The sequence below is a fragment of the Aotus nancymaae genome, unplaced genomic scaffold (genome assembly GCF_030222135.1).
Source record: "Aotus nancymaae isolate 86718 unplaced genomic scaffold, 86718_ANA_hifiasm-v0.15.2.pri h1tg000028l, whole genome shotgun sequence".
In the NCBI taxonomy this organism is placed as follows: Eukaryota; Metazoa; Chordata; class Mammalia; order Primates; family Aotidae; genus Aotus; species Aotus nancymaae.
The window spans coordinates 30,100,573-30,124,821 of record NW_026988441.1 but is presented as its reverse complement, the minus strand read 5'-3'; the positions used below and the strand labels follow the sequence as shown (position 1 = coordinate 30,124,821).

At 54.0% G+C, this 24,249-nt stretch overlaps 1 protein-coding gene across 1 annotated transcript in view; it reads right to left on the bottom strand.

The window, feature by feature from the left end:
• Positions 1 to 24,249, bottom strand: part of NOTCH3 (notch receptor 3) — a 44,245-nt gene that overhangs the window by 8,293 nt on the left and 11,703 nt on the right. Inside the window, exons 8-31 of the mRNA XM_064382136.1 lie at positions 23,607 to 23,762; positions 23,323 to 23,508; positions 22,556 to 22,669; positions 22,201 to 22,314; positions 21,418 to 21,651; positions 21,195 to 21,305; positions 19,873 to 20,065; positions 19,643 to 19,794; positions 19,311 to 19,424; positions 18,395 to 18,550; positions 15,758 to 15,983; positions 15,160 to 15,361; positions 14,891 to 15,038; positions 14,290 to 14,474; positions 12,462 to 12,594; positions 12,113 to 12,370; positions 11,912 to 12,030; positions 10,617 to 11,182; positions 7,805 to 8,137; positions 5,306 to 5,460; positions 4,975 to 5,197; positions 4,729 to 4,813; positions 1,503 to 1,665; positions 58 to 362 (exon numbers count right to left, since the gene is read on the bottom strand). Of these exons, the coding sequence (XP_064238206.1) occupies positions 58 to 362; positions 1,503 to 1,665; positions 4,729 to 4,813; positions 4,975 to 5,197; positions 5,306 to 5,460; positions 7,805 to 8,137; positions 10,617 to 11,182; positions 11,912 to 12,030; positions 12,113 to 12,370; positions 12,462 to 12,594; positions 14,290 to 14,474; positions 14,891 to 15,038; positions 15,160 to 15,361; positions 15,758 to 15,983; positions 18,395 to 18,550; positions 19,311 to 19,424; positions 19,643 to 19,794; positions 19,873 to 20,065; positions 21,195 to 21,305; positions 21,418 to 21,651; positions 22,201 to 22,314; positions 22,556 to 22,669; positions 23,323 to 23,508; positions 23,607 to 23,762 (4,631 nt within the window). The remainder of the gene's footprint in view (positions 1 to 57; positions 363 to 1,502; positions 1,666 to 4,728; positions 4,814 to 4,974; positions 5,198 to 5,305; positions 5,461 to 7,804; positions 8,138 to 10,616; positions 11,183 to 11,911; positions 12,031 to 12,112; positions 12,371 to 12,461; positions 12,595 to 14,289; positions 14,475 to 14,890; positions 15,039 to 15,159; positions 15,362 to 15,757; positions 15,984 to 18,394; positions 18,551 to 19,310; positions 19,425 to 19,642; positions 19,795 to 19,872; positions 20,066 to 21,194; positions 21,306 to 21,417; positions 21,652 to 22,200; positions 22,315 to 22,555; positions 22,670 to 23,322; positions 23,509 to 23,606; positions 23,763 to 24,249) is intronic.

Here is a 24,249-nt window from a genome sequence, read left to right as displayed (position 1 = left end):
CCAGATAAATCTAATGCCTGCCCCAGCTCTGAAGTCTAAAGGGTGTGTCTGTCTCACCTGGAAGACACCCTGGGCATCAGCTGTGACAGCTGTGTGCAGGGGAGTGCGGCCTGAGTGGTCCTGGGCATTGGTGTCTGCCCCAGCATCCAGCAGCCGCTTAGCTGCATCAGCACGGGCATAACGGGCAGCCAGATGCAATGCAGTCTCGCCAGTACGGTCAGTCCGTGCCCCAAGCTGAGCCCCTTGGCAGATCAGGTCTGAGATGATGCTGGCTGATGTGTCATCTGCCTCATCCTCCTCAGTCGGCATTGGCTCCAGGGCCCCCCCACAGAACGAAGCCAGCATTAATGGGGTGAAGCCATCTGCGGGGACAGGAGTGTGTCAGCAGGGAGGTAAACACAGGGCTCTTTCCAGGGAATATAATCAAGGGCACCACATTAGGAGCTCATGGGACACATGGGAGGCCAAGGATTGGCAGATCCTCCTGTCTGCACACCCACACCCAGGATGAGGATTTGTAGGAATGTAATTTATCACAGAATGACTCCTAGGGACCAGGTAACACAGGACAAGGGACTCTGGGAGTCAAGCAGGTGTGCAACCTCCAGTAAACTCCTCAAGGGTTATTCCACCCTGATCCCACAGAGGGACTCTGGAACATGAGTTGTACCCCAGAGTTCTAATCCAGCTCAAAGGACCATCCCTTTCATACTCCTGCATCCACTGGTTAGGAGCTGCCCCTTTCTGCCAATTCATTAGAGTATTAAAAAAAAAAAAAAAAAAAAGCTGCCCCAGGAACATAAAATCCCAAGCACTTCAGGCTCCAGTAGCCAGAGGGACTTCAAAAGAGAGCCATTAAGTACAGGCCATTTGGAGCAGAAGCAAAATGAAGCTAAGGCAGGAATACCCTGAAACATGGCAAAGATGGATCTCAGAGGATCAAACAACATAGTCCACTACACTGCATACACTGTACACAAGTACTTGTTCTGGTTCTTCTTAGGAAGCCACGTGCATCTGGTTCTCCATTCTCAAGCCCTGGGTAGAGACCAACCTTCCCCCTGGCTCAGGGACACGTAAGCGAACAGGCTTGTCAATTTGCATATTCCAGCCCCCTGGCCGTTCTGATTGGCTCAAGGATGAGCACATGACCCTAGTCTGTCCAATCAGAATGCACCCTGAGACTTTTGCTGGAGCATTAGGAAGGTTTCATAAGATTGAAGTCAAAGGAGAGAGAAAATCTGAGTCCTGGATCCAAATGGGCCCACCACTTTTAGTTACATGAGTCAATAAATCCCTTGTTTCACTTAAGCTAGTTTGAGTTGGGCCTTTGTCACTTCCAACCAAGAGTCTTGCTGAACACACAAACTTCACAGAAGCTTACAGACTCCCCCAAACACAGACTCAGAAATTTATTTCTCCCCAAAACACAGACTCAGAAATAACCTCTCACAAGTAGGATGGGTGAAGGGCATCACTTTGGGAGGGGCACTGTCACTGACCTGGGCCACGCACATTGACATCCATGCCATCAGCATCTGCGTCGCCCTGTGGTGGTGTCAGTGCCATGGCTGGTGCCACGCGGATGTCAGCAGCAACCAGATGGTGTTGAGTCCACTGACGGCAATCCACAGCCTCCTCAGCCCCCATGCCTGGCTCCTCCACCTGAAGGGGCAGGTACCCGGAGTCTCAGACCTCACTCTCAGACCTCACCCTTTGGAGGTGGGGAGAGCCACTGCCAGGGGTGGGGCTGGGTATTCCTACAGGTTTCTCTTTAGGAGATGCACACAGAGCCCTGGGAAATCATTTACCATCTGCTTGGGTTTTTTTTAATTTGTTTGTTTTGAGACATAGTCTCGCTCTGTTGCCTAAGCTGGAGTGCAATGATACGATCTCAGCTCACGGCAACCTCTTCCTCTTGGGTTCAAGTGATTCTGCTACCTCAGCCTCCCAAGTAGCTGGGATTACAGGTGCATGCCACCATGTCTGACTAAGTTTTTATATTTTTAGTAGTGACGGGGTTTCACCATGTTGGCCAGGCTGGTCTCAAACTCCTGACCTCAAGTCATCCACCCACCTTGGCCTACCAAAGTGCTGGGATTAAGGGGAAATTGATGTGTGCCACAGCCCAGGGAGCTAATAAAAGGAAGACACAAGATTTGTCTTTCTTTTTCTTTCTTTTTTTTTTTTGTCTTTTTAATTAATAAATGGCTTTAATGATTTATGTATATATTTTTTAGAGACTGAGTCTCACTGTGTCACCTAGGCTGGAGTGCAGTGATACAATCATAGCTCACTGCAGCCTCAACTTCCCAGGTTCAAATGATCCTCCCACCTAAGCGGCCTGAGTAGCTGGGACTATAAGCACATAGTATAAGCAGCTTGGGATAGTGTCAGATGCAGATTCAGGTTCCAAACCACCCCTTAGTAGCTGGGAGGCTCTGGGCAAATCACATTAAAGCTCTGAGCTTCTCATTGGCAAAATCAGGATGACGCAGTCATTCCACTATGCTAAGATACCACCACAACTACATTGGGCCAGCCTGTTAATACCTCTAATACCTACTTTGGGATGGGAAAGAAAAAAGAAAAGTCTGGGTTAAGCAAATTTTTTTATCTGTCCACCATAATGGATGCCTCCATTTCACAACATTGTACGGAGGAAGGGAGTTGTAAATTGAACTATATGTCAATAGCTACTTTATAGGATCCTCAAAGAGATGAAATAAGATGTCTGATGTGCATTAGAGACATTCATGGGTAATGCTAGCAGGAGTCTGGAATTGTGCCCCCTCTAAAAGTCATACACTGGCCAGGCGCGGTGGCTCCCAGCACTTTGGGAGGCCGAGGCAGGTGGATCACTTGAGGTCAGGAGTTCGAGACCAGCCTGGCCAACATGGTGAAACCCTGTCTCTCCTAAAAATACAAAAATTAGCTGGGCATGGTAGCACAGGTCTGTAGTCCCAGCTACTCTGGAGGCTGAGGCAGGTGAATCGCTTGAACCTGGGAGGCGGAGGTTGCAGTGAGCCGAGATTGTGCCACTGCACTCCAGCCTGGGCAACAGAGTGAGATACGGTCTCAAAAAAATAAAATTAAAATTAAAATAAAAATCATACACTAAAACCCTAAATCATATCTAAAACTTCTGGGCTGGGCACGGTGGCTCACACCTGTAATCCCAGCACTTTGGAAGGCAGACAGATCACCTGAGATCAGAAGTTCAAGACCAGCCTGGCCAACATGATGAAACACCATCTCTACTAAAAATACAAAAATCAGCCAGGCATGGCGGCAGGCATCTGTAATCTCAGCTACTCAGGAGGCGGAGGCAGGAGAATCACTTGAACCTGGAAGGTGGAGGTTGCAGTGAGCTGAGATCTCACTCACTTCACTCCAACCTGGGCAACAAGAGTGAAACTCCATCTCAAAAAAAAAAAAAAAAAAAACTTTCATGTGCCTGCATTTGGAGATAGGATTTGTTTTTTAGACAGAGTCTTGCTCTGTTGCCCAGGCTGGAGTGAAGAGGTGTAATCATAGCTCACTGCAGCCTCCAACTCCTGGACTCAAGCAATCCTCTTGCCTCAGCCTCCCAAGTAGCTGAAGTTACAGGTACAAGCCACCAAGCCTGGTGAGATAGGCCTTTAAGGAGGTAATTAAGGTTATATGAGGTTATAAAGGTGGGACCCTAATCCAATAGGACTAGTATCCTTATAAGAAGAGGATGGGGGCCAGGTACGGAGGCTCATGCCTGTAATCCCAGCACTTTGGGAGGCCAAGGCGGGCAGATCACGAAGTCAGGAGTTTGAGACCAGCCTGACCAACAAACCCCGTCTCTCTCTCTCTCTCTCTTTCCTGTGTCTACACAGAGGAAAGGCCATGTGAGGCTACAATGAGAAGGCAGCCATCTGCAAGCCAGGAAGACAGCCCTCACCAGGAACCAACCCTGATGACACTTTGGGCTTGAATTTCCAACCTCCAGAACCGTGAAAAAATAAATTTCTGTTTAGGTCACCTATTTTGCAGGACATTTTTTTTTTCCCAAAGTTTCACTCTTGTTGCCCAGGCTGGAGTGCAATGGTGCAACCTAGGCTCACTCCAACATCCACCTCCCAGGTTCAAGGGATTCTCCTGCTGGGATTACAGGAACCTGTCACCATCCCTAGCTAATTTTTTGTATTTTTAGTAGAGATGGGGTTTCACCATTTTGTTCAGGCTGGTCTCAAACTCCTCACCTCAGACTATCCATCTCTTGGGGATTTTTTAATGGCAGCCAAAGCTGACTGATACTGAACCCAAAGGCATGATTCCAAGAGATGAAATGGTGCTCAGAACCAGCTTGGAACCATTTCAGGCTAAGCCCATGCTGGACAAAGTAGAAACTGACAGAGATAAGGCAGACTCGCTCTCTGAGCTAGGGAACCCCTCCAGAAAGAGTGCAGTCTGGCCAGGAAGAAGGAGCCTGGCTGGGGAGGGGCAGGATGGAGTGAAGGATTTTCCACCTGCCCACAGGGACCCTGGGGGCCCCAAGGGCAAATCTCCTTCCACCCTCTGAGGCCACAGAACCACGCTAAGAAAACAGGGTTGCAAAGTTGTGACTATTCTCTAGAGTTTGGGAGATGGGGACAGCGGCAACATCCCGAGCGTTCCCATTAGCCACTGGGGACCCCACCCAGTACCCTGAAGGGAAGGGTCAGAGGACGGGGCAAAGGTCAGAGGAGGGGGCAGTACCTTCAGCCGCTTGGCCTCTGGGCACTCTGTGTCCATCCAGTCTGTGGCCACCTCCCCCATCAGACTCTCACCCTTGGCCATGTTCCTGGTGGACAATGGGAAGAGGGGATATGAGAGGGGACACTAGAGCTGTCCGGCTGGGAAGGAGGATTTGGGGTGGGGTCAGAGGTCAGAGTCAGGTCAAGGCAGGGTCCAGGGCTCACAAGGTCCCCGTAGTCAGGGACAGGGAGCGAGCAGGGTCCTCACTTCATGCCCAGCGCATCTTGGCCCACGGGTTCCCGCCGGCCCTTGTGACCAGCCGCCACGTCTTTGTGCAGTGCGAAGCCCTCGGGGAACCAGAGGGTGCTGTGCTCGCGCTTGCGCCGGGCCACCATGACGCCCAGGACGAGGATGACCAGCAGCAAGACAGCGCCGGCCGCCAGCAGCGGCAGCAGCGGGACGCTGGGCTCTGGAGGCTCCAGAGGCTCCCCTAAGGGCAGGAGGCAGGGGGCGGGGCTTCAGCAGGGGGTGTGGCTTCGACTACCCCACCAACCCCGCGCTCCGCCCTCGCCAGCCCCTCCCCAAGGGCGGGCTGTACCCCGCACGTCCCGCAGTGGGTACGGGAAGTCCAGGCGCTCCACCGCTGACAGAGCTCCCAGGTAGTCAGCGGCGCTCTGGGCGTCGGGGAAGCAGTGATCATTCTCAGGCGACTGGAGGCAGAGCCGGTTGTCAATCTCCAGCATCACTACCGAGCTGCAGCGACAGCAGGGAGGGACCAGAGGGCTCAAGAGTTGCCTGATGTACCTCCTGGCACCAAGCCCCACCTTGCCTCCCCAGTGCGTGGCTCAGAAGCGCCATCTCCACTCACAGGTGTCCATGGCCCACCTGCATCCAGCTGGCATCCAACCCCACCGAAGGCCCAAAACGTGTCTTGCTGTGCTCAGCAGTACCCCCAGAGCCGTGAATCCAATGGACATTGTTTTTTTGATCTTGCGCCCAGGCTAAAGTGCAGTGGCGCAATCTCAGCTCACTGCAACTTCCGTTCAAATGATTCTCCTGCCTCAGGCTCCCAAGTAATTGGGATTACAGGCACGTGCCACCACACCCAGCTAATTTTTATATTTTTAGTGGAGACAGGGTTTCACCATGTCACCAGGCTGGTCTTGAACTCCTGACCTCAAGTGATCCTCCTGTCTGGGCCTCTCAAAGTGCTGGGATTACAGGCATGAGCCACTGTGCCCAGTCTATTTTTTTGTTTTTTGTTTTGTTTTGTTTTGTTTCTTGAGACATGGTCTCACTCTGTCCCCCAGGCTGGAGCACAGTGGCGAAATCACAGCTCACTGCAGCCTTGACTTCCCTGGCTCAAGCAATCTTTCCACCTGATTCTCCCAAGGAGCTGGGACCACAGGCATGTGGCACCACATCTGGCTAATTTTTTTTTTTTTTTTTTTTTGTAGAGACTGGGTCTCACTATGTTGCCCAGGCTAGTCTTGAACTGCTGGGTTCAAGCAATCCTCCCACCTTGGCCTCCCAAAGTGCTGGGTTTACCGGCCTGACCATGCCCAGCCAATGGACATTGTTTTGTTGTTTGTTTGAGACAGAGTCTCACTCTGTCACCAGGCTGGAGTGCAGTGGCACGATCTCAGCTCACTGCAACCTCCAACTCCCTGGTTCAAGCAATTCTCCTGCCTCAGCCGAGTAGCTGGGATTACAGGCACCCACCACCACACCCAGCTAATTTTTGTATTTTTAGCAGAGACGGGGTTTCATCATGTTGGCCAGGATGGTCTCAATCTCCTGACCTCGTGATTTGCCCACCTCAGCTTCCCAAAGTGCTGGGAATACAGGCGTGAGCCACTATACCTGGCCTGGACAGTGTTTTTATATCAACATCTTAGTAACTCTCCTCACGCATCCTAGTGGAGGTGATCCTTTACTAGGCTGGTGCACTTATCTCCCCCAGCTGCTATGAGCATGTGCTTCTAATAGACAGCTGCTCCTTCTACCCAGAACTGTCCTCAGCAAAAGGCAGACTCCCTCACTTGGGAGGCAACACCCCCTAGGGCAGCCAACAGCCAGAAACTGGCTGAGATGCACAGTGCAGCACAAGATGGGACCAACTCCAAGGTGCTTTTCATGCTCCAAGGCTCCCCATGGGATCAGACTGGGGCCTCCAGCTGAGCCCACCTCCTTCCTTAGTTGCTCCCCCACCCCGCTCTGTTCCTTCACTCCTTTTCTCCAGGGAGACGCCTCCAATACATCACATGGATCTGAACGCTTATCTCAAGCTCTGCACCCAGGAACCCAACCAAAGACCCTTGCTTTCTCCAAATTCCCTCCTTCACTGGGATCCCAGTAACACATGCCCTGATTCAACCTCTATCTCTCCAGCCGTTCTCTCTCTCTCAAGAGACAAGGTCTCCCAGCCTGGCCAACATGGTGAAACCCCATCTCTACTAAAAATACAAAAATTAGCCAGACGTGGTGGGCGCCTGTAATCCTAGCTACTCAGGAGGCTGAGGCAGGAGAATCACTTGAACCCAGGAAATGGAGGTTGCTGTGAGTCAAGACTGCGCCATTGCACTCCAGCCTGGTCAACAAAGAGCAAGACTCCATCAAGAAAGAAGAAAGAAAGAGAGAGAGAGAATGAAAGAGAGAGAAAGAAAGGAAAGAAAGAAGGAAGGAAGGAAGGAAGGAAGAAAAAAAGAGAGAGATCGAGGTCTTGCTATGTTGTCCAGGCTGGATTCGAATTCCTGGGCTCCAGAGATCCTCCAAGTAGCTGGGACTACAGGAATACAACATTGTACCTGGCTCTATTTTCCATGTCTTTAAGAAAAAAAACCCTACACATGCCCTTAGCCACTCTGCCAAGCCATTTAGCCACCTGCCTCCCCAGGAGCCAGCACTAGACCGGGGCAATTCTACCCCAGAAGCACTAGCTCAATCTGGAGACACTTTTTGCTTGTCACAGTCAGGAGGCGGTGCTCCTGACATCTAGTGGGTAAAGACTTAAAGTGAAATGAAACACACAAGACCTGGATCAACGGTGTCACTCCTCTCCCCCGCCCCCACGGCTCTTCCAGGTGGGGTCACTCACCCGATCACCTCGGGGGCCAGCTCCCGACGGGCCCGGAGTTCGGAGTCAGGACTGGGCCGGTGGTAAGGGAAGACCATGGCCTGGCCGTGCGCGTCCAGGCGGAAGCGCAGCGAGGTGCGCAGAATGGCGCTGAGCCGCTGCAGAAAGTCGGCGCTGGAACGCAGCAGCTCCTCCGGCGGCAGCAGCACTGTGAGCACCAGCACGCCGCGGGCCAGCAGGGCCGGCACCTCGCTGGCACAATCCAGCCCATCCCAGCCGCACTCCTCCGTGTTGCAGCCCTGATCGCAGCGGCCATCGGCAAAGTGGTCGGCGCAGTACTTCTCGTATACCGGGCTGGTAGGGTGGGGTGAGGCAAAGAGGGGCAGGGTCAGGGGTCAGAGGAGATGATCCCCCATCCCATGCACACACAGGGTAGAGCACAGAGACTCCAGACAAGACTTGCACAGGGGACTGGAATGAATGTTCGAGCCCATGTGAGGCTTTCTGCAAATCTAACCATTCATTGGATGATGATGATTATTATTATTATTATTTGAGACAGAGTCTCACTCTGCCGCCCAGGCTGGAGTGCAGTGGCAGGATCTTGACTCACTGCAGCCTCTGCCTTCCCGGTTCCAGCAAATCTCCAGCCTCAGCCTCCCAAGTAGCTGGGATTACAGGCCACCATGCCTATCTAATTTTTGTATTTTTAGTAGAGGCGGGATTTCACCATGTTGGCCAGGTTGCTGTTGAGCTCCTAACCTCAGGTGATCCACCCACCTAGGCCTCTCAACGTGCTGGGATTACAGGCGTGAGCCACCGCACCCGGCCCTGGATAATTGTCTTTTTTTTTTTTTTTTAATTGATTGGTTGAAATAGGGTCTTGCTCTGTTACCCAGGTTGGAGTGCAGTGGTTCAATCATAGCTCTCTGCAGTCTCAAAGTCCTGGGCTCAAATGATCCTCCCTCCTCAGCTTCCCAAGTAGCTGGGACTGTAAGCCCACACCACACTCCTGGCCTCACTGGCTAACTATTAATTAATCGGTAAGTACTAACTGACTGACTGCCATATGTTGGGCACTGCTGCAGGCACAAGGATAAGGCTCAGCCACAAACCCTGGCCCATGTGAAGCTGGCATTCCACTCCATGAAGATAGACAGTAAAGGAGATACATGAGCCAAATATACAGCATCTCCATCACTCATCAATAAAATCAAAATACAGGCTGGGGGCAGTGGATCACGCCTGTAATCCCAACACTTTGGGATGCTGAGGTGGGCATATCTCCTGAGGTCATGAGTTCAAGACCAGCCTGGCCAACATGGTGAAACCCCATCTCTACTAAAAATATAAAAATCAGCCGGGCTTGGTGGCCAGTGACTGTAATCCCAGGTACTTGGAAGGCTGAGTCAGGAGAATCACTTCAACCCAGGAGGTGGAGGTTGCAGTGAGCCAAGATCACACCACTGCACTCCAGCCTGGGCAACGGGAGAGAAACCATGTCTCAAAAAAAAATATATATATATATATAAACATGCACACACAGAGTGCTGGATGGAATTAAATGCTAAGGAGAAAAATCAAGCAGAGGAAGGGCTGAGAGTAACCAGGGAGGAGCTCACTGAGAAGGTATTAAGCGATCCTCCAAGTAGCTGGGACTACAGGAATGCACCATTGAAGTGAAATGAAACCACCACTTCAGCAAAGACTTGAAGGAGGTGAGGGAGGAGCCATGTAGGGGAAGGGAACAGCCAAGCAGTAGGAACAGCTTGTGCAAAGGCCCTGGGGTATCTGGGAAACAGCAGAGAGGCCAGCGTGGCTGGAGCAGAGTGAGTAAGGGGGAAATCAGGGAAGATGAGGATGGGAAGGGGATGGAGGCTTCCAAGCAGACAGAGAGGTATGCAGAGGAATAGAAGGCGGGGTATAGGGATGGACAGAAGGACTGCCCCAGATAGACATACAGAGGGGCAGAAAAGGGGCAGAGAGAGTTAGGGGCATGCATAGATAGATGAATAGCTATATAGAGGGGCAAAAAGAGTGCATGGATGGACAGATTTGGCCCAAGGATGGACAAGTGGGGGTATAGGAAGACAGTTGGGTACACAGAGGAATAAAAGGAATTCTTAGCCTGGTTCGGTGGCTCAGGCCCATAATCCCAGCACCTTGAGAGGCTGAGCTGAGTGGATCACTTTGAGCTCAGGAGTTCAAGACCAGCCTGGACAACATGGCAAAGCCCCATCTCTACAAAAAGTACACAAGTTAGTTGGGCTCAGTGGCTTGCACCTGTGATCCCAGCTCCTCAGGAGGCTGAGGTGGGAGGATCACTTGAGCCTGGGAGGTAGAGGTTGCAGTGAGCTGAGATCAGGCCACTGCATTCCAGCCTGGGCCACAGAGTGAGACCCTGTCTAAACACAAAGGAATTCAGCCAGGAGCGGTAGCTCACGCCTGTAATCCCAGCTACTCCAGAGGCTGAGGCAGGAGAATTGCTTAAACCCGGGAGGCAGAGGTTGCAGTGAGCAGAGATTGCACCACTGCACTCCAGCCTGGGCCACAGAGCAAGACTCCGTTAAAAAAAAAAAAAAATGGAATTCTTGGGTGGAGAAAAGGACAAACAAGCAGGGCACAGAAGTGCATAGGCAGATAGAAACAAGATAGGCAGGGCACGTGGATAAACAGACAGATGGACGGATGGACACGTGGGGCACAGATGGGTAGATAGAGTGCAAAAAGAAACAGGGCAAGTGAATGGGCAGGTCGAAAGACAGGCAGGGACCATAGACAAACACTGGGATGGATGCATGGACAGACGGATCGATCGGGTGGATGGGCTCACTTGCAAGTGCGCTCGCGGCCACCGGCGTGGCAGTCGAAGTTGTCGTAGAGGCAGGCGGGCGAGCTGCAGGCGGGGTCGCAGCGGCTGTTGTTGAAGAGGCGCCAGCACTGCAGCGCCTCGCACTGCCGCCAGGGGTCGCCCACGCTCAGCGAGCAGTCGCCGCCGTCCCAGCCGCAGCCAGGGCTGTTGCACTCGCGGTCGCAGCGCTGGTCCCCGCGCTTGGCCTGGCAGGCGGCGCGCGGGCACCGCGGCTCCTCCGGGACCTCGGGTGCCGCGGCAGGCGCCTCGCAGCGCGGTCCGGTCCAGCCCGGCGTGCAAGCGCAGCGGAAGAAGGGCGCGAGTGGCGCGGGGCGGCAGGAGCCCCCGTGGAGACAGGGGGCGGCCGCGCAGCTGGCGTTGGTGGCCCCCGGCGGCGACCCCGGGAAGCTGCGGCAGGAGGGCCCCGATAACCCTGGGGGGCAGGCGCAGCGCGGCCCGCGGGGTGTCTGCTGGCATGGGACGCCCACCGGGCACTGCAGCTCCCGGCAGGAGCGCGCCACCCGCTCGCACCGCGGACCCCAGAACGGCTGGGGGTGGCGTTTGGGGAGAGAGGAAAAAAAGTGAGGGAGGGGAGTAGAAGGAAGAAGTAGAAGAAACGAAAGAGTGGGGAAAAGAAGGGACAAGAGGGGGAAGAGAAGAGGTCAAAACTAAGGAAGGTTGAGACCCCCCAACCTCCCCATGTCCCACCCAACCTCTCGCCTTTCCACAACGGAGACCCCACCTGGCAAATAAGCTCCGCCCTCCCTGGAGGCCACGCCCCCCAACACCTTTTCCTTCAAACCTCCAGGAAATGTCAGGGGTTTTATTGTGTCTTTGTTTTTTGTTTGTTTGTTACTTGAAACGGAGTGTCACCCTGTTGCCCAGGCTGAAGAGCAATGGCACGATCTCTGCTCACTGCAACCTCCGCCTCCCGGGTTCAAGCAATTCTCCTGCCTCAGTCTTCCGAGTAGCTGGAATTACAGGTGCCCGCCACCACACTCGGCTAATTTTTGTATTTTTAGTAGAGACGGGGGTTTCACCATGTTCCCCAGGCTGGTCACGAACTCCTGGCAAGTGATCCACCCACCTCAGGCCTCCCAAAGTGCTGGGATTACAGGCGTGAGCCACCACACCTGGGGGAAATGTCAGCATTTCCCAGAAACTCCCTTCTCTTTCCACCTCTCCCCTAAAGCCACATCTTCCTCCTAGAGGCCGCGCCCCTAGTTCACAGGAGGCCACGCCCCACTCCTCCTCCAGAGGCCCTCACCCACACCTACCTGGACACAGTGGCAGGTGAAGGTCAACCCACCCCCAGGACTCGGGCTAGGACGGCATTGGCCTCCATGCTGGCATGGCTGGGACTCACAGGGAGACAAGACAGTCTGACAGCGGGGACCTGAGCGAGCAGGAGCATGTAGATTAGCCACAATGGGGAATGACAGGCGGGGTCCCAGGCCAGCCCCTTCTCCAACGCTTACCTGAGAAGCCAGCATGGCAAAGACAACGGAAACCCCCCCCTGGGTCCTGCAGGCAGTCCCGGGTGTGTGCCGCGTGGCAGGCACCTGAGCGACACTCATTGATGTCTGCCTCGCAGCGCAAACCGGTGTATCCTGGGGGACAGGTGCAACGGAAGCCGCCCACCAGGTCCACGCAGGTGCCATTGTGTAGGCACCGGGGCCCTGAGTCCAGGGGTGGACCTGGGCCACAGTCATCCTCATTAATCTCACAGAGCACGCCTGGGGGAAGAAACAGGGGGGTGGGGGCAGGTAGTCAGGATGGGATGAAGACAGCCTCCCATCCTGTCCCCCAACCCTGGCCGTGGCGTACCCAGCGTTCCTGGGGGACAGGAGCAGAGATATCGGGCCACAAGGTCAATGCAGGAGCCCCCGTGCTGGCAGGGTTGGGAGGCACACTCGTCTACGTCGTCCTCACAATTGTCACCATTGTAGCCAGGCAGACACTTCAGTGGGGCAGGAGAGGGAGCCACTCAGCTTAGTGGGACACAGACACACCTGGACATACCCATGAAGACACAACCCCAGCACAAAAGGACACACACAGATGCCCAGCACACAAAGACACGCCCAGTGTGCAGGACATACACAAAGACACAGTCAGTGCAAGGAAACACCCAAACACATAGGGCCACGGACACACTCAGTGCAGAGGGACACACATGCAAACACAAAAAAACACCCCAGCCCAGGAGTGGTGGCTAACACCTGTAATCCCAGCCCTTTGGGAGGCCAAGATGGGAGGATCATTTGAGGCCAGGAGTTTGAAACCAGCCTGGGCAACATAGCAAGACCCCCATCTCTACAAAAAAAAAAAAAAAAAAAAAAATATATATATATATATATATATATATATATATATATATAGAGAGAGAGAGAGAGAGAGAGAGAGAGAGAGAAAGAGAGAGAGAGAAAGAGAGAGAGAGAGATCTTTTCTTCTTTTCTTTCTTTCCAACAGAGTCTTGCTCTGTCACCCAGGCTGGAGTGCAGTGGTATGACATAGCTCACTTGCAGCCTCAAACTTCTGGGCTCAAGTGGTCCTCCTGCCTCAGCCTCCTGAGTAGCTGGGACTACAGGTATGTGCCTGGCACACACACACATATATGCCAGGCATGGTGGTACACACCTGTAGTCCCAGCTACCCAGCTACTCAGGAGGCTTAGGTGAAAGGATCACTTGAGCCCAGGAGTTCGAAGCTGCAAATAAGGTATGATCACACCATTGCTCTTCAGCCTGGGCAACAAAGTGAGACCCTTTCCAAAAAAAAAAAAAAATGTAAAAGAGGGTTAGGTACAGTGGTTCATATCTGTAATCCCAGCCCTTTGGGAGGCTGAGGCAGGAAGATCACTTGAGCCCAAGACCAGACACTATCTCTCCAAAAAATAATAATAATAATAGCCAGGCATAGTGGCACATGCCTGTAGTCCCAACTACTCAGGAGGCTGAGGCAGGAGGAGCACTTGAGCCCAGAAGTTTGAGGCTGCCAGTGAGCTATGATCATACTACTGCACTCTAGTCTGGGTGACAAAGCAAGATCCTGTCGGAAAGGGAAGGAAGGAGAAAGAGAGAGAAGGAAAACACCTAGACATCCTAACATACACAACCAAAGGTGCACACTCATACACACACAGATATGCCCAGGAAACAACTGGACAGAGGTTCAGAGAGAAAAACACTCCAGGCTGGGCATGGTGGCTCACAGCACTTTGGGAGGCTGAGGTGGGCAGATCACCTGACATCAGGAGTTTGAGACCAGCCTGGCCAACGTGGTGAAACCCTGTCTCTACTAAAAATACAAAAATTAGCTGGGTGTGCTGGCAGGTACCTGTAATCCCAACTATTCGGGAAGCTGAGGCAGGAGAATCACCTGACCCCTGGAGGCGAAGGTTGCAGTGAGCTGAGATTGCACCACTACACTCCAGCCTGGGTGACAGAGTGAGACCTTGACTCAAAAAAAAAAAAAACCAACGCCCCAGATCTACCCACAGTGACACCCACAGATATACCAAGAGTCCCAAAAGCAAAAACTCAGACATGTCTAGAGACATACCCACACCAAGCCACAGATGTACAGAAATGTGTGCCCAGACACACTCAGGCATGCCCACCTCTTCTTCCCTCTCCTGGGGGCACCCCCTTACCTCACACACATAGCCCCCCATGTAGCCACGGCAGGTCCCTCCATGCTGGCAGGGCTGGGCCAAGCAGGGGTCCACCTCCAGCTCACAGTGGCTACCAGTACGGCCTTCTGGGCACACGCAGTAGTGGGAACTGTCTTCGTCCACACACTGCCCACCCGCCTGACACAGCTGCTCTGGCCGCACCCCTGCAAAGAGGAAAGTGGCACAGGAATGGCGGTGACCCCATACATCCCCCTTCTGCCACACATGATTCAACATCCTTGCTGGAATGAGTCCCCAGGATCACACCCACACTCCATCAGGTTCTCACACATCCCCCCAGCAGGAAAGGTCTCTTCACTGACAAACACACACATGCCTTCGATGCTCACAGCAGCTTGGTCACAACCTGCAGCACATACACCATCCCTGCTGTCTCACGGTAACAACACACACGCCATCCTGGCCAGTTGCCTCATGCTCACACACCCACAACACTCAGCCACACATCCCATCATGCCCCATAGGCTCTATGGCACCCCATTCAGCTCATACTAGCAGGAGGTACGTGCCCGAGCCCCCTCGTGGAGCCCCACACGCCTGGTCGCGTGCTCCCCCTCACCAGTCTGGGCTGCGGCCTCCCTGCAGGGCAGACTTCGAATGTCACAGAGGCGGCCACTCCATCCTGGGGGACAAAGGCAATAGGCCCCAGTCTGGACGCAGCGACCCCCGTTTTGACAAGGCTCCCGGCTGCACCAGTCCACCAGCTTCTGGAGGGGAAGCACTCAGAGTCAGTACTGGGGAGACTGGAGTAGCTGTGCCCGGACTTAGCTTCTCCCTCCTAGGATCCCGGTCAGCCTCCTCCCCCAGGTCCCCAGTAACTCCACTCACCTGGCACTGGGGGCCCGTGAAGCTCTCGGGGCAGGTGCAGCGGAAGCCAGGATGGGCGGCGCTGCAGACGCCCCCGTGCAGGCAGGGCCGCGAGAGGCAGGGATCTGCCTCATGTTGGCAGTGGGCTCCTGTGTAGCCGGGACGGCACAGGCAGCTGAACGAGTTCACGCCGTCCACACAGGTCCCGCCATTGAAGCAGGAGCTGGAGGTGAAGAAGTAGGAAGGAGAATCAGGCTCCGCCCCCTCGCAGGCCCCGCCCTCCTTCCTCAGTCCTAGGTTGTGCTCGGGACGTCCCACTCCCTGACCCTTATCTCCGCAAGAAGCTGCAGCCGCAGCAGAAGCCAACCAAGTCCCTTAGCTCCATCCAATTCATCAGGGTCTTCAGCCCTAAGCTGGAGGCCATGCCCTCTCAGGCACCAGAGACTCCAAGGTGACCTCCGAAACAGACACCCTGCTTCCTTGGCCCTGCCCCACCAGTCATCAGAGTCCTAAGTGGGTCCCAAGTTGAGGACTCCACCCAATCCTTGCTGTCCCCACTTCATCCCAGGCCCCCATCCCAAGCCAGAGTCCCTGCGCTCCAAGCAGAGGTCCTGCCCACCTGGGGCTGCAGTCTGGCAGGTCCTGCTCGCAGTGGAAGCCTCCGTAGCCAGGTGGGCAGGTGCAGGTGAAGGAGGCCACGTGGTCGGTGCAGACACCCGGGCCGCAGGGGCTGCTCAGGCACTCATCCACGTCGCGGGCACAACGTGGGCCAGCAAAACCAGGGAGGCAGGAGCACGAAAAGGAACCCACGCCATCTTGGCACAATCCTCCGTTCAGGCATGGGTCTGAGGGCAGGAGGAAGGCGGTCTGGTCACCTACCTTGCCCCCATTAGCCCAGTCTGACTGGGATATGCCTCGGATTGAAAAGAATTCAGGAGGAAACCAGGTTCAACTGGGAGGGGGTGCATTTGGTCAGAGGAATCTAAATCCATCCCCTTCTGTGGCCTCGTCCCCTCCTTTATCTGGAAACCTCACCTATATGGCAAGGGGCAGGTGTTGGGAGAACCAAAAGGTCTCTTTAAGCTGCCAAGCAAATGCTGCTAATTGTGCCTGATCTAATTCCTGTGCTTGGGACAGGTCAAGAACAACGGTCACTAGCCACACGTGGCTACTGAGTCCTTGAAATTGTGTGGCCAGGTGCAGTGACTCATGCCTGTAATCCCAGCACTTTGGGAGGCTGAGGTGGGTGGATCACGAGGTCAGGCGTTCGAGACTAGCCTGGCTAACATAGTGAAACCCTGTCTGTAATAAAAATACGAAAAGAAAAATTAGCTGGGCATGGTGGCGGGCGCCTGTAATCCCAGCTACTCTGGAGGCGGAGGCAGGAGAATCCCTTGAACCTGGGAGGCGGAGGTTGCAGTGAGCCAAGATCGTGCCACTGCACTCCAGTCCAGAAGACAGTGCAAGACTCCGTCCCGAAAAAAAAGGAAAGACCAGGTGCGGTGGCTCACACCTGTAAATAGGCTGGGTGTGGTGGCACACACTTGTAATCCCAGCACTTTGGGAGGTCAAGGTGGGCAGATCACTTGAGCTCAGGCATTTGAGGCCAACCTGGGCAATATATCAAGACCCCATTTCTACCAAAAATACAAAAATCAGCTGAGCATGGTGGTGCATGCCTATAGTCCCAGCTACTTGGGAGGCTGAGATGGGAGCATCACTTGAGCCTGGGAGGTCAAGGCTGCAGTGAGTCATGATCACACTACTGCACTCCAGCCTGGGTGACAGAGTAAGACATTGTCTCAAAAAGATAAAAAAAAAAAAGGAAAAAATGTAAAATATCTCATTAACAATTTTTATATTGATTATATGTTGAAATGATATTTTAATACATTGAGTTAAATAAAATAGGTTATATACATTGAATAAATTAAATTTAAACATATAAATTTGGCACAGTGGCAGCACTCTGGGACGCCAAGGCAGGAGGATGGCTTGAGGCCAGGAGTTTGAGACCAGCCTAGACAACATAATGAGAGCCCCATCTCTACAAAATTAAAATAAAAAATCAGCTGGGCATGGTAGTGAGTGCCTGTAATCCCAGCTACTCGGAAGGTTAAGACAGGAGGGTTGCCTCAGCCCAGGAGTTCGATGCTGCACTGAGCTGTGATAGCACCACTGCACTCCAGCCCAGGAGACACAGTCTCACTCTGAATAAATAATAAATAAATATTAAATATTAAATTTAATATCTCCTGTTTCTGTTTGTTTTTTAATGTGGCTACTAGAAAATTTAAAATTGCATATGTGGCTTGTGTTATTTGTCTATTGGGCAGCACCCCTGGAGAACCCTCTGTGAGAGCCTTTTATCTCATAGTTTGCACACAACACTAACTCAGGCCGGGGGTGATGGCTTACGCCTGTAATCCCAGCACTTTGGGAGATGGAGGCAGGTAAATTGCTTGAGCCCAGGAATTCGAGACCACTGTGGGCAACATGGCAAAACCCCATCTCTATAAAAAATATAAAATAGGCTGGGCACGGTAGCTTACGCCTGTAATCCCAGCACTTTGGGAGGCTGAGGTGGGCAGATTATGAGGTCAACAGATCGAGACCAGCCTGGCCAACATGGTGAAACCCCATCTCTACTAAAAATACAAAAATTAGCTGGGCATGGTGGCTTGTGCCTGTAGTCCCAGCTACTCAGGAGGCTGAGGCAGGAGAATCGCATGAACCCAGGAGGTGGAGGTTGTAGTGAGCTGAGATCATACCACTATGCTCCAGCCTGGGCAACAGAGTAAGACTTCATCTCAAAAAAAAAAAAAAAGTGTGTGTGTGTGTGTGTGTGTGTGTGTGTGTATATATATATATTAGCTGGGCGTGGTGGTGCACACCTATAGTCCCAGTCACTGGGGAGGCTGCAGCACCTGAGCCCGGAGGGTAGAGGTTACAGTGAGCCATGATCGCACCACCGTACTCCAGTGACAGAGCTAAGACCCAGTCTCAAACAAACAAAAAGAAAAAGCAGAGAGGCAGTACACAGACTCCTAAGGCTCCAAGCCCAACTCATCTCCTAACTCATTCCATGGCCGTGGGCAAGTCACCCAACCTCCTCGGGTCTCGGTTTCCATATGAATAAAATGAGAAAAGTAAGAGAAGTGTGAAGATGAAATGACAGCACAGTGACAGGCACGCGGTTCAAGCTGAAGGCCTGTGTTCCCCAGAGCAGCACCCCCAAAAGCTCCCGTGCACTCACTGGGGTCACAGTCATTGATGTTCTGATCACAGGAAGGGCCAGTGTAGCCTCCATGGCAGGTGCAGCTGAAACCCCCTGCCAGGTTGGTGCAGATACCATGAGGGCCGCAGGGTGAGGGGCTAGCACACTCGTCCACATCCTGCTGGCATCGTGGACCTGGGGGTGAGAAGCAAGATTACATTTGGGTTAGAGGGTACAGGGCAGTGTCTCGGGGACCTGAGGCTTAGGAAGAACCTGCAGGCTGAGGTGAGTGAAGATAAAATAAGGCATGCTGTCATTCCAGTCTGAGCAATTTTGCATATGCAGTTTCAGAACGGTCGTCTCCCTTCTCAGGAGGTGGCAAATACATACTATGAGGTCTGCTCCTTCAGGAAGCTGTACCCAAAACCCCACCCGAGTTCCAGCATCTCTTGCCCCATCTCCCTTCCTCTTCCCAGGGCTGACTCACACTGGTTGCAAGTATTTGTGTCCAGCTCTGTCCTTCCCAGAAGAAAGCCCCTCTTTTTTTTTTTGAGACAGAGTTTCCCTCTTGTTGCCCAGACTGGAGTGCAATGGCACAATCTTGGCTCACCACAACCTCCACCTCCCGAGTTCAAGCGATTCTCCTGCCTCAGCCTCCCGTGTAGCTTGGATTACAGGCATGCGCCACCATGCCCAGCTAATTTCCTATTTTTAGTAGAGACAGGGTTTCTCCATGTTGGTCAGGCTGGTCTCGAACTCCCGACCTCAGGTGATCCGCCCACCTCGGCCTCCCAAAGTGCTGGGATTACAGGCATGAGCCACTACACCTGGCCAGGAAGCCCCTCTCAAAGGCAGGGCTGGGAGTAGGACGCCCTCTGGATCTCCAGCATCATCCAGGATAGGGCAGGGGGCAAAGGAGATGGAGAGGAGGAGGGGAGAGAAGCAGGCAGTGTACCTTGCCAGCCCTGGGGGCAGGAGCAGACAGCCAGCTGGCCAGGGGCAGACTCACAGCGGCCCCCATGCTCACAGGGGTTTGGGGTGCAGGGGGAGAGGAGCTCACATTGACGTCCTGTGGGGCATGGAAGAGGGAAGCAGTCAGATCGTCTTAAAGGACACCCTGATCCCATCTCCCTCCAGGGTCCTCACCTTGATACCCACCTCCCAAGCTCCTGGAGGGAAACGATTGAAAGCAAAAAAGAAGTCAGTGTACGGAGAGGAGAGAGGAGAGAAGGGAGATGAGAGAACAATGATGTTGGTGGGGCCACAGAGGGAAGGTGAGGTACACACCCTGAACACCAGGGGGACAGGTGCAGTGGAAGCCCGCTCCATCGCTGCTGCAGGTCCCGCCGGCCCGGCAGGGCTGGGACTCACAGGCATCTCGGGCCAGGCTCTGACTGCAGCGGGGGCCACTCCAGCCAGGCTCACATACACAGCGGAACCTGGCAGGGGAGGGTAGTCAGGGCGGGCAGGTGGGCCAGGGAGAGGGGGCAGTGTCCGAGGCTGAGAAGGGCCCTCACCCGCCAGGTGCATCATAGCAGATGCCGTGACTGCAGGGCTCATGAGCACAGGGATGGCTCGGGGGGAGGCAGAGTGGGGGCAAGGAGCCAGGCGGGCAGAGGCAGCGGAAGCCGTTTTCCCCATCCACGCAGGAACCTCCCTCGCCGCAGGGGCTGGAAGCACACTCATTGATCTCCACGTTACAAAGGGGCCCTGGGGAGCATACAAGCAATCTCATCTCAGAACAAAGGCAGCAAGGACAACCAGGGAGGGACAACCTGATCCCACTTAGGACACCCACACCCCCGAGCAAGGACAACCTCTTTTTCATAAGGCATCAGCTCTTGTGCAAATTAGGACATCCACCTCCTCAACCAAGAGCTGCCTTGCCCCAGATCATCCTGGTCCCCAAACTTCCATGAAGTCCCCTTCTTTTTATTTTCTTCTTTATATTTTTTGAGATAGGGTCTCACTCTGTCGCCCTGCAGTGGCATGATCATACCTCACCACAGCCTCTACCTCCTGGCCTCAAGTGATCCTCCCACCTCAGCCTCCTGAGTGGCTGGGACTACAGACAGGCACCACCAAGCCCGCCTAAGTTTGTGTGTGTGTGTGTGTGTGTGTTTATTTACTTATTGACTAATCTGGCTTTGGGAATATGTTTATTTTTTTGTAGAGACAGGGTTTCATTATGTTGCCCAGGCTGGTCTGGAACTCCTGGGATCAAGTGATCCTCATGCCTCAACCTCCCAAAGTGCTGGGATTACAGACGTGAACCAACACACCTAGCAAAGTCATTTTCATTTCCATCAACGATTACTTTAGCCCCATTCAGAGATAACTCAGTCACATTGATCTATGTTCCAGAAAAAAAATTTTTTTTTCTTTTTGAGATGAAGCCTCACTCTGTTGCCCAGGCTGGAGTGCAGTGGCCTGATCTTGGCTCTCTGTAACCGCCTCCTCAGTTCAAGCAATTCTCCTGCCTCAGCCTCCCAAGTAGCTGGGACTATAGGCGAGCATCAGCACATCCAGCTAATTTTTGTATTTTTAGTAGAGACGGTGTTTCACCATGTTGACCAGGCTGGTCTCGAAATCCTGACCTCAAGTGATCCACCTGCCTAGGCCTCCCAGAGTGCTCGGATTACAGGCGTGAGCCACCAGCCTGGCCTCCAGAAAAATCTTGAAACAACCTTATGCCAGTGAGACAGCACAACCTCAGGGCAAAGTATGGACAACCTCACTGGACAAGAGTCTGCACAGATACAGGCAAAACAAGCCAACAGAGATGAGTGACTTCACCCTCGATCTAAGGACACCCTCTCCATGGCAGCCACTTGCCCACCTGTGAAGCCAGGCTGGCAGACACAGTCGTAGCGGTTGATACCATCACGGCAGACTCCAAAGGTGCAGGGGTTACTGGCACAGTCGTCAATGTTCACTTCACAGTTCACACCTGGAGGCCAGGAACGCATGGAGTGGCCACCACTGTGCCCCATTAGATGCACCCTTCCCAAACCCCTGTGCCCCTCCAGGTGTGCTGTTTCTGCCCCGGCCCCCATTCCCACCTGTGGTCCCAGAAGGGCAGCGGCAGAGGTACTTGTCCACCAGGTCTAGGCATTTGCCCCCATGGCGGCAAGGCTGGCTGCGGCACTCGTCCACCTGGCTCTCACAGCGTGTGCCCGTGTAGCCAGGAGCACAGGCACATGAGAAGCTGGCGATGCCATCCACGCAGCGACCGTGGTGGCACGGATCAGGGGAGCAGTCGTCCACGTTGCGTTCACACAGCGTCCCCTCAAAGCCTGCGGGGGGGGGGGGGGGGGGCGGGGACGGACAGGGTCAGGCTCCGCCCACTTGCCAGGGACCTGCCCACAGGTGAGGCCTCGGACCAATCCTGGTTCAGCTCTATCTGAACCTGCCCATCAAGCTGTCAGGAGTCCCGGTCAATACAGGCCCCACCCCCCACTTGCCTCCACTCCATCCCCGCTACAAGCTCCAGAATTTGCCCCTGGCTAAGACCTTCCCATAGTTAAATCCCACCCCTAGCTGTGGCCCCACCTCCAGCCCTGTTTCTGCCCCATCCTCCACTGGAGATGGGAGCACATGGCAGGTGCCAGGGGAAGGTATTGGGCCCTCCCATTCAGTTACAGGCACCCTGTGCTCCAACCCTTTGGCCCCACACCTAGGCTTTTGTCAGTCTATATACTTTATGGGCTCCACCCCCCAAATCCGTCACTGGGTCCTGCCTTGCTACAATCCTGCCCCCAAGCTCTCCCCAAGTCTGTTATTGGCCCTGTCCCCCACAAGTGCCGCCTCCTGATTCTCGTCAGACTGTCGTCGGCCCGCCTCACCCTCGGCACAGCGACACTCGTAGCCATCAGGCTGGTCCACGCACTTGGCGCCATTCCTGCAGGGCGTGCTCGCGCATTCGTCCACGTCCAGCTGACACGTGGAGCCGCTGAAGCCTGGGGTGGGGAGTGGGATGAGCAGAGGCCCAGAAAGGGTGAGAGCAGTACACCCCTCACCAGCCTCGCCTTGTTTGGGTGGAAAAACCCACTTACTTGGATTTACATTAACTTCCATGTGCTTCATAACATATGGTTTCTATTACAAGTTATCCGCTGACGTGGTTTTATAGGTTCCCACCCTGGAGTTTTCGCCCCTTCCCAAACATGTTTTTCAGGCTCCCTCTCCCGAGGTCCTCACCCGAGGGGCAGGTGCAGGTGAAGCCGTTGACTCGGTCCTTGCAGACCCCACCATTGACACAGGGGCTACTCTGACACTCGTCAATGTCCACCTCGCAATAGGTTCCTGTGAAGCCTGGTGGCAGGTAACCGGGCTTAGGAAAGTGGGGGCTACCCCATGGTGTAAACGGAGTGCAAGGAAGGAAGTACTTCCCTTCCTACTCATAGACAAATCCCCCGACCCTTAGTCCCCACCCCCATGCCCCCAGCCCAACCTTAATTTTCAGCCACAGGCTGGGCTGTTACCCAGCTGTCCTCCCAAATGGCCCAAGGCTCGTGGGAATCCGTCGAGACCTTGCCTTCAAACTCCTCCTTCTCTCCCCAGTCCTCAGATTAAGCCCTTTCCCCAGTACCCTGCCCCCAGCCCCAGTACCCCCATAGCCTTGAGCCCAGGTTTACTGCAAGACTGTCTGCAGGCTTCACCTTGACCACACAACAGCCCCGACCCTGCTTCTCTATCCCCAGCCCCTTCCTGAGTGGGTCCTCAGGCCCAGAATACTACTCAGGTGGTAGGCAGCCCACCTGAGGTTCTACTGACTCCACTTGACCACGCCCCTAGCCTCACACAAGATTCCGTTCTGGCCCTGAGCCCACCGCCTTCCGGGCTTCAGTCTCTAAGGGTCGCACTCCAAACCCACTTCCACCCCATTCCTCTCCTCTCCCCAGCCGCGGGCTTCTCTGGCCCCGCCCCCTGACTCAGGACCCGCCCAGGCCACGCCCACCACCCACCTGCCATACAGATACAGGTGAACTGGCCGATGCGGTCGAGGCACGTGGCCTGGTTGCGGCAGGGCCCCGACAGACATTCGTTGACATCGGTCTCACAGCGAGGTCCGGTGTAGCCACGGCCGCACTGGCACAGGAAGGAGCCCTGCGTGTTCACGCACCTGCCCAAGTGCTCGCAGGGGTTGGCGCCTGCGCGATGCAGCACGTTTGGTGTGGGCGTGGCTGGCCGGGACCTCCTCCTCTCCCCTCTTTCCCAGCCCATTCCCAGATGATGGAGCTCCTCTCACCAATAGAGCACTCGTCCACATCCTGGTCACATGCCCCGCCCGTGAAGCCGGGCGGACAGGTGCAAATGGCCCGCCCGTTCACCGGATTCGTGTCACAGATAGCATCCTCATGACAGGGGTTGCTGACACAGGCGTCATCCAGGTGACACAGGAGGCCTGGGAAGTGGTAGGCAGACATAATAGACAGACTTTGCTGCTCTGCCCAAAAGGCCCACACCCCTAGCAGATTGTTTTGTGGTTTTTTGGTTTTCTTTGTGGATTATTATTATTATTATTATTTTGAGACGGAGTTTTCGCTCTTCTTGCCCAAGCTGGAGTGCAATGGCGCGATCTTGGCTCACTGCAACCACCACCTTCCGGGTTCATGCGATTCTCCTGTCTCAGCCTCCCGAGTACCTGGGATTACAGACGAGCGCCACCACACCCGGCTAATTTTTTGTGTTGCGTTTTACCATGTTAGCAAGGCTGGTCTCGAACTCCTGACCTAAGGTGATCCGCCCTCCTTGGCCTCCCAAAGTGCTAGGATTACAGGTATGAACCACCACGACCGGCCTGTTGTTTTTTTTTTTTTATTAAACCTAAAGAGTATTTAGTAGCTGCCTTTTTTATCCATTTATTATGAGAACTATCAAACACACAGAAA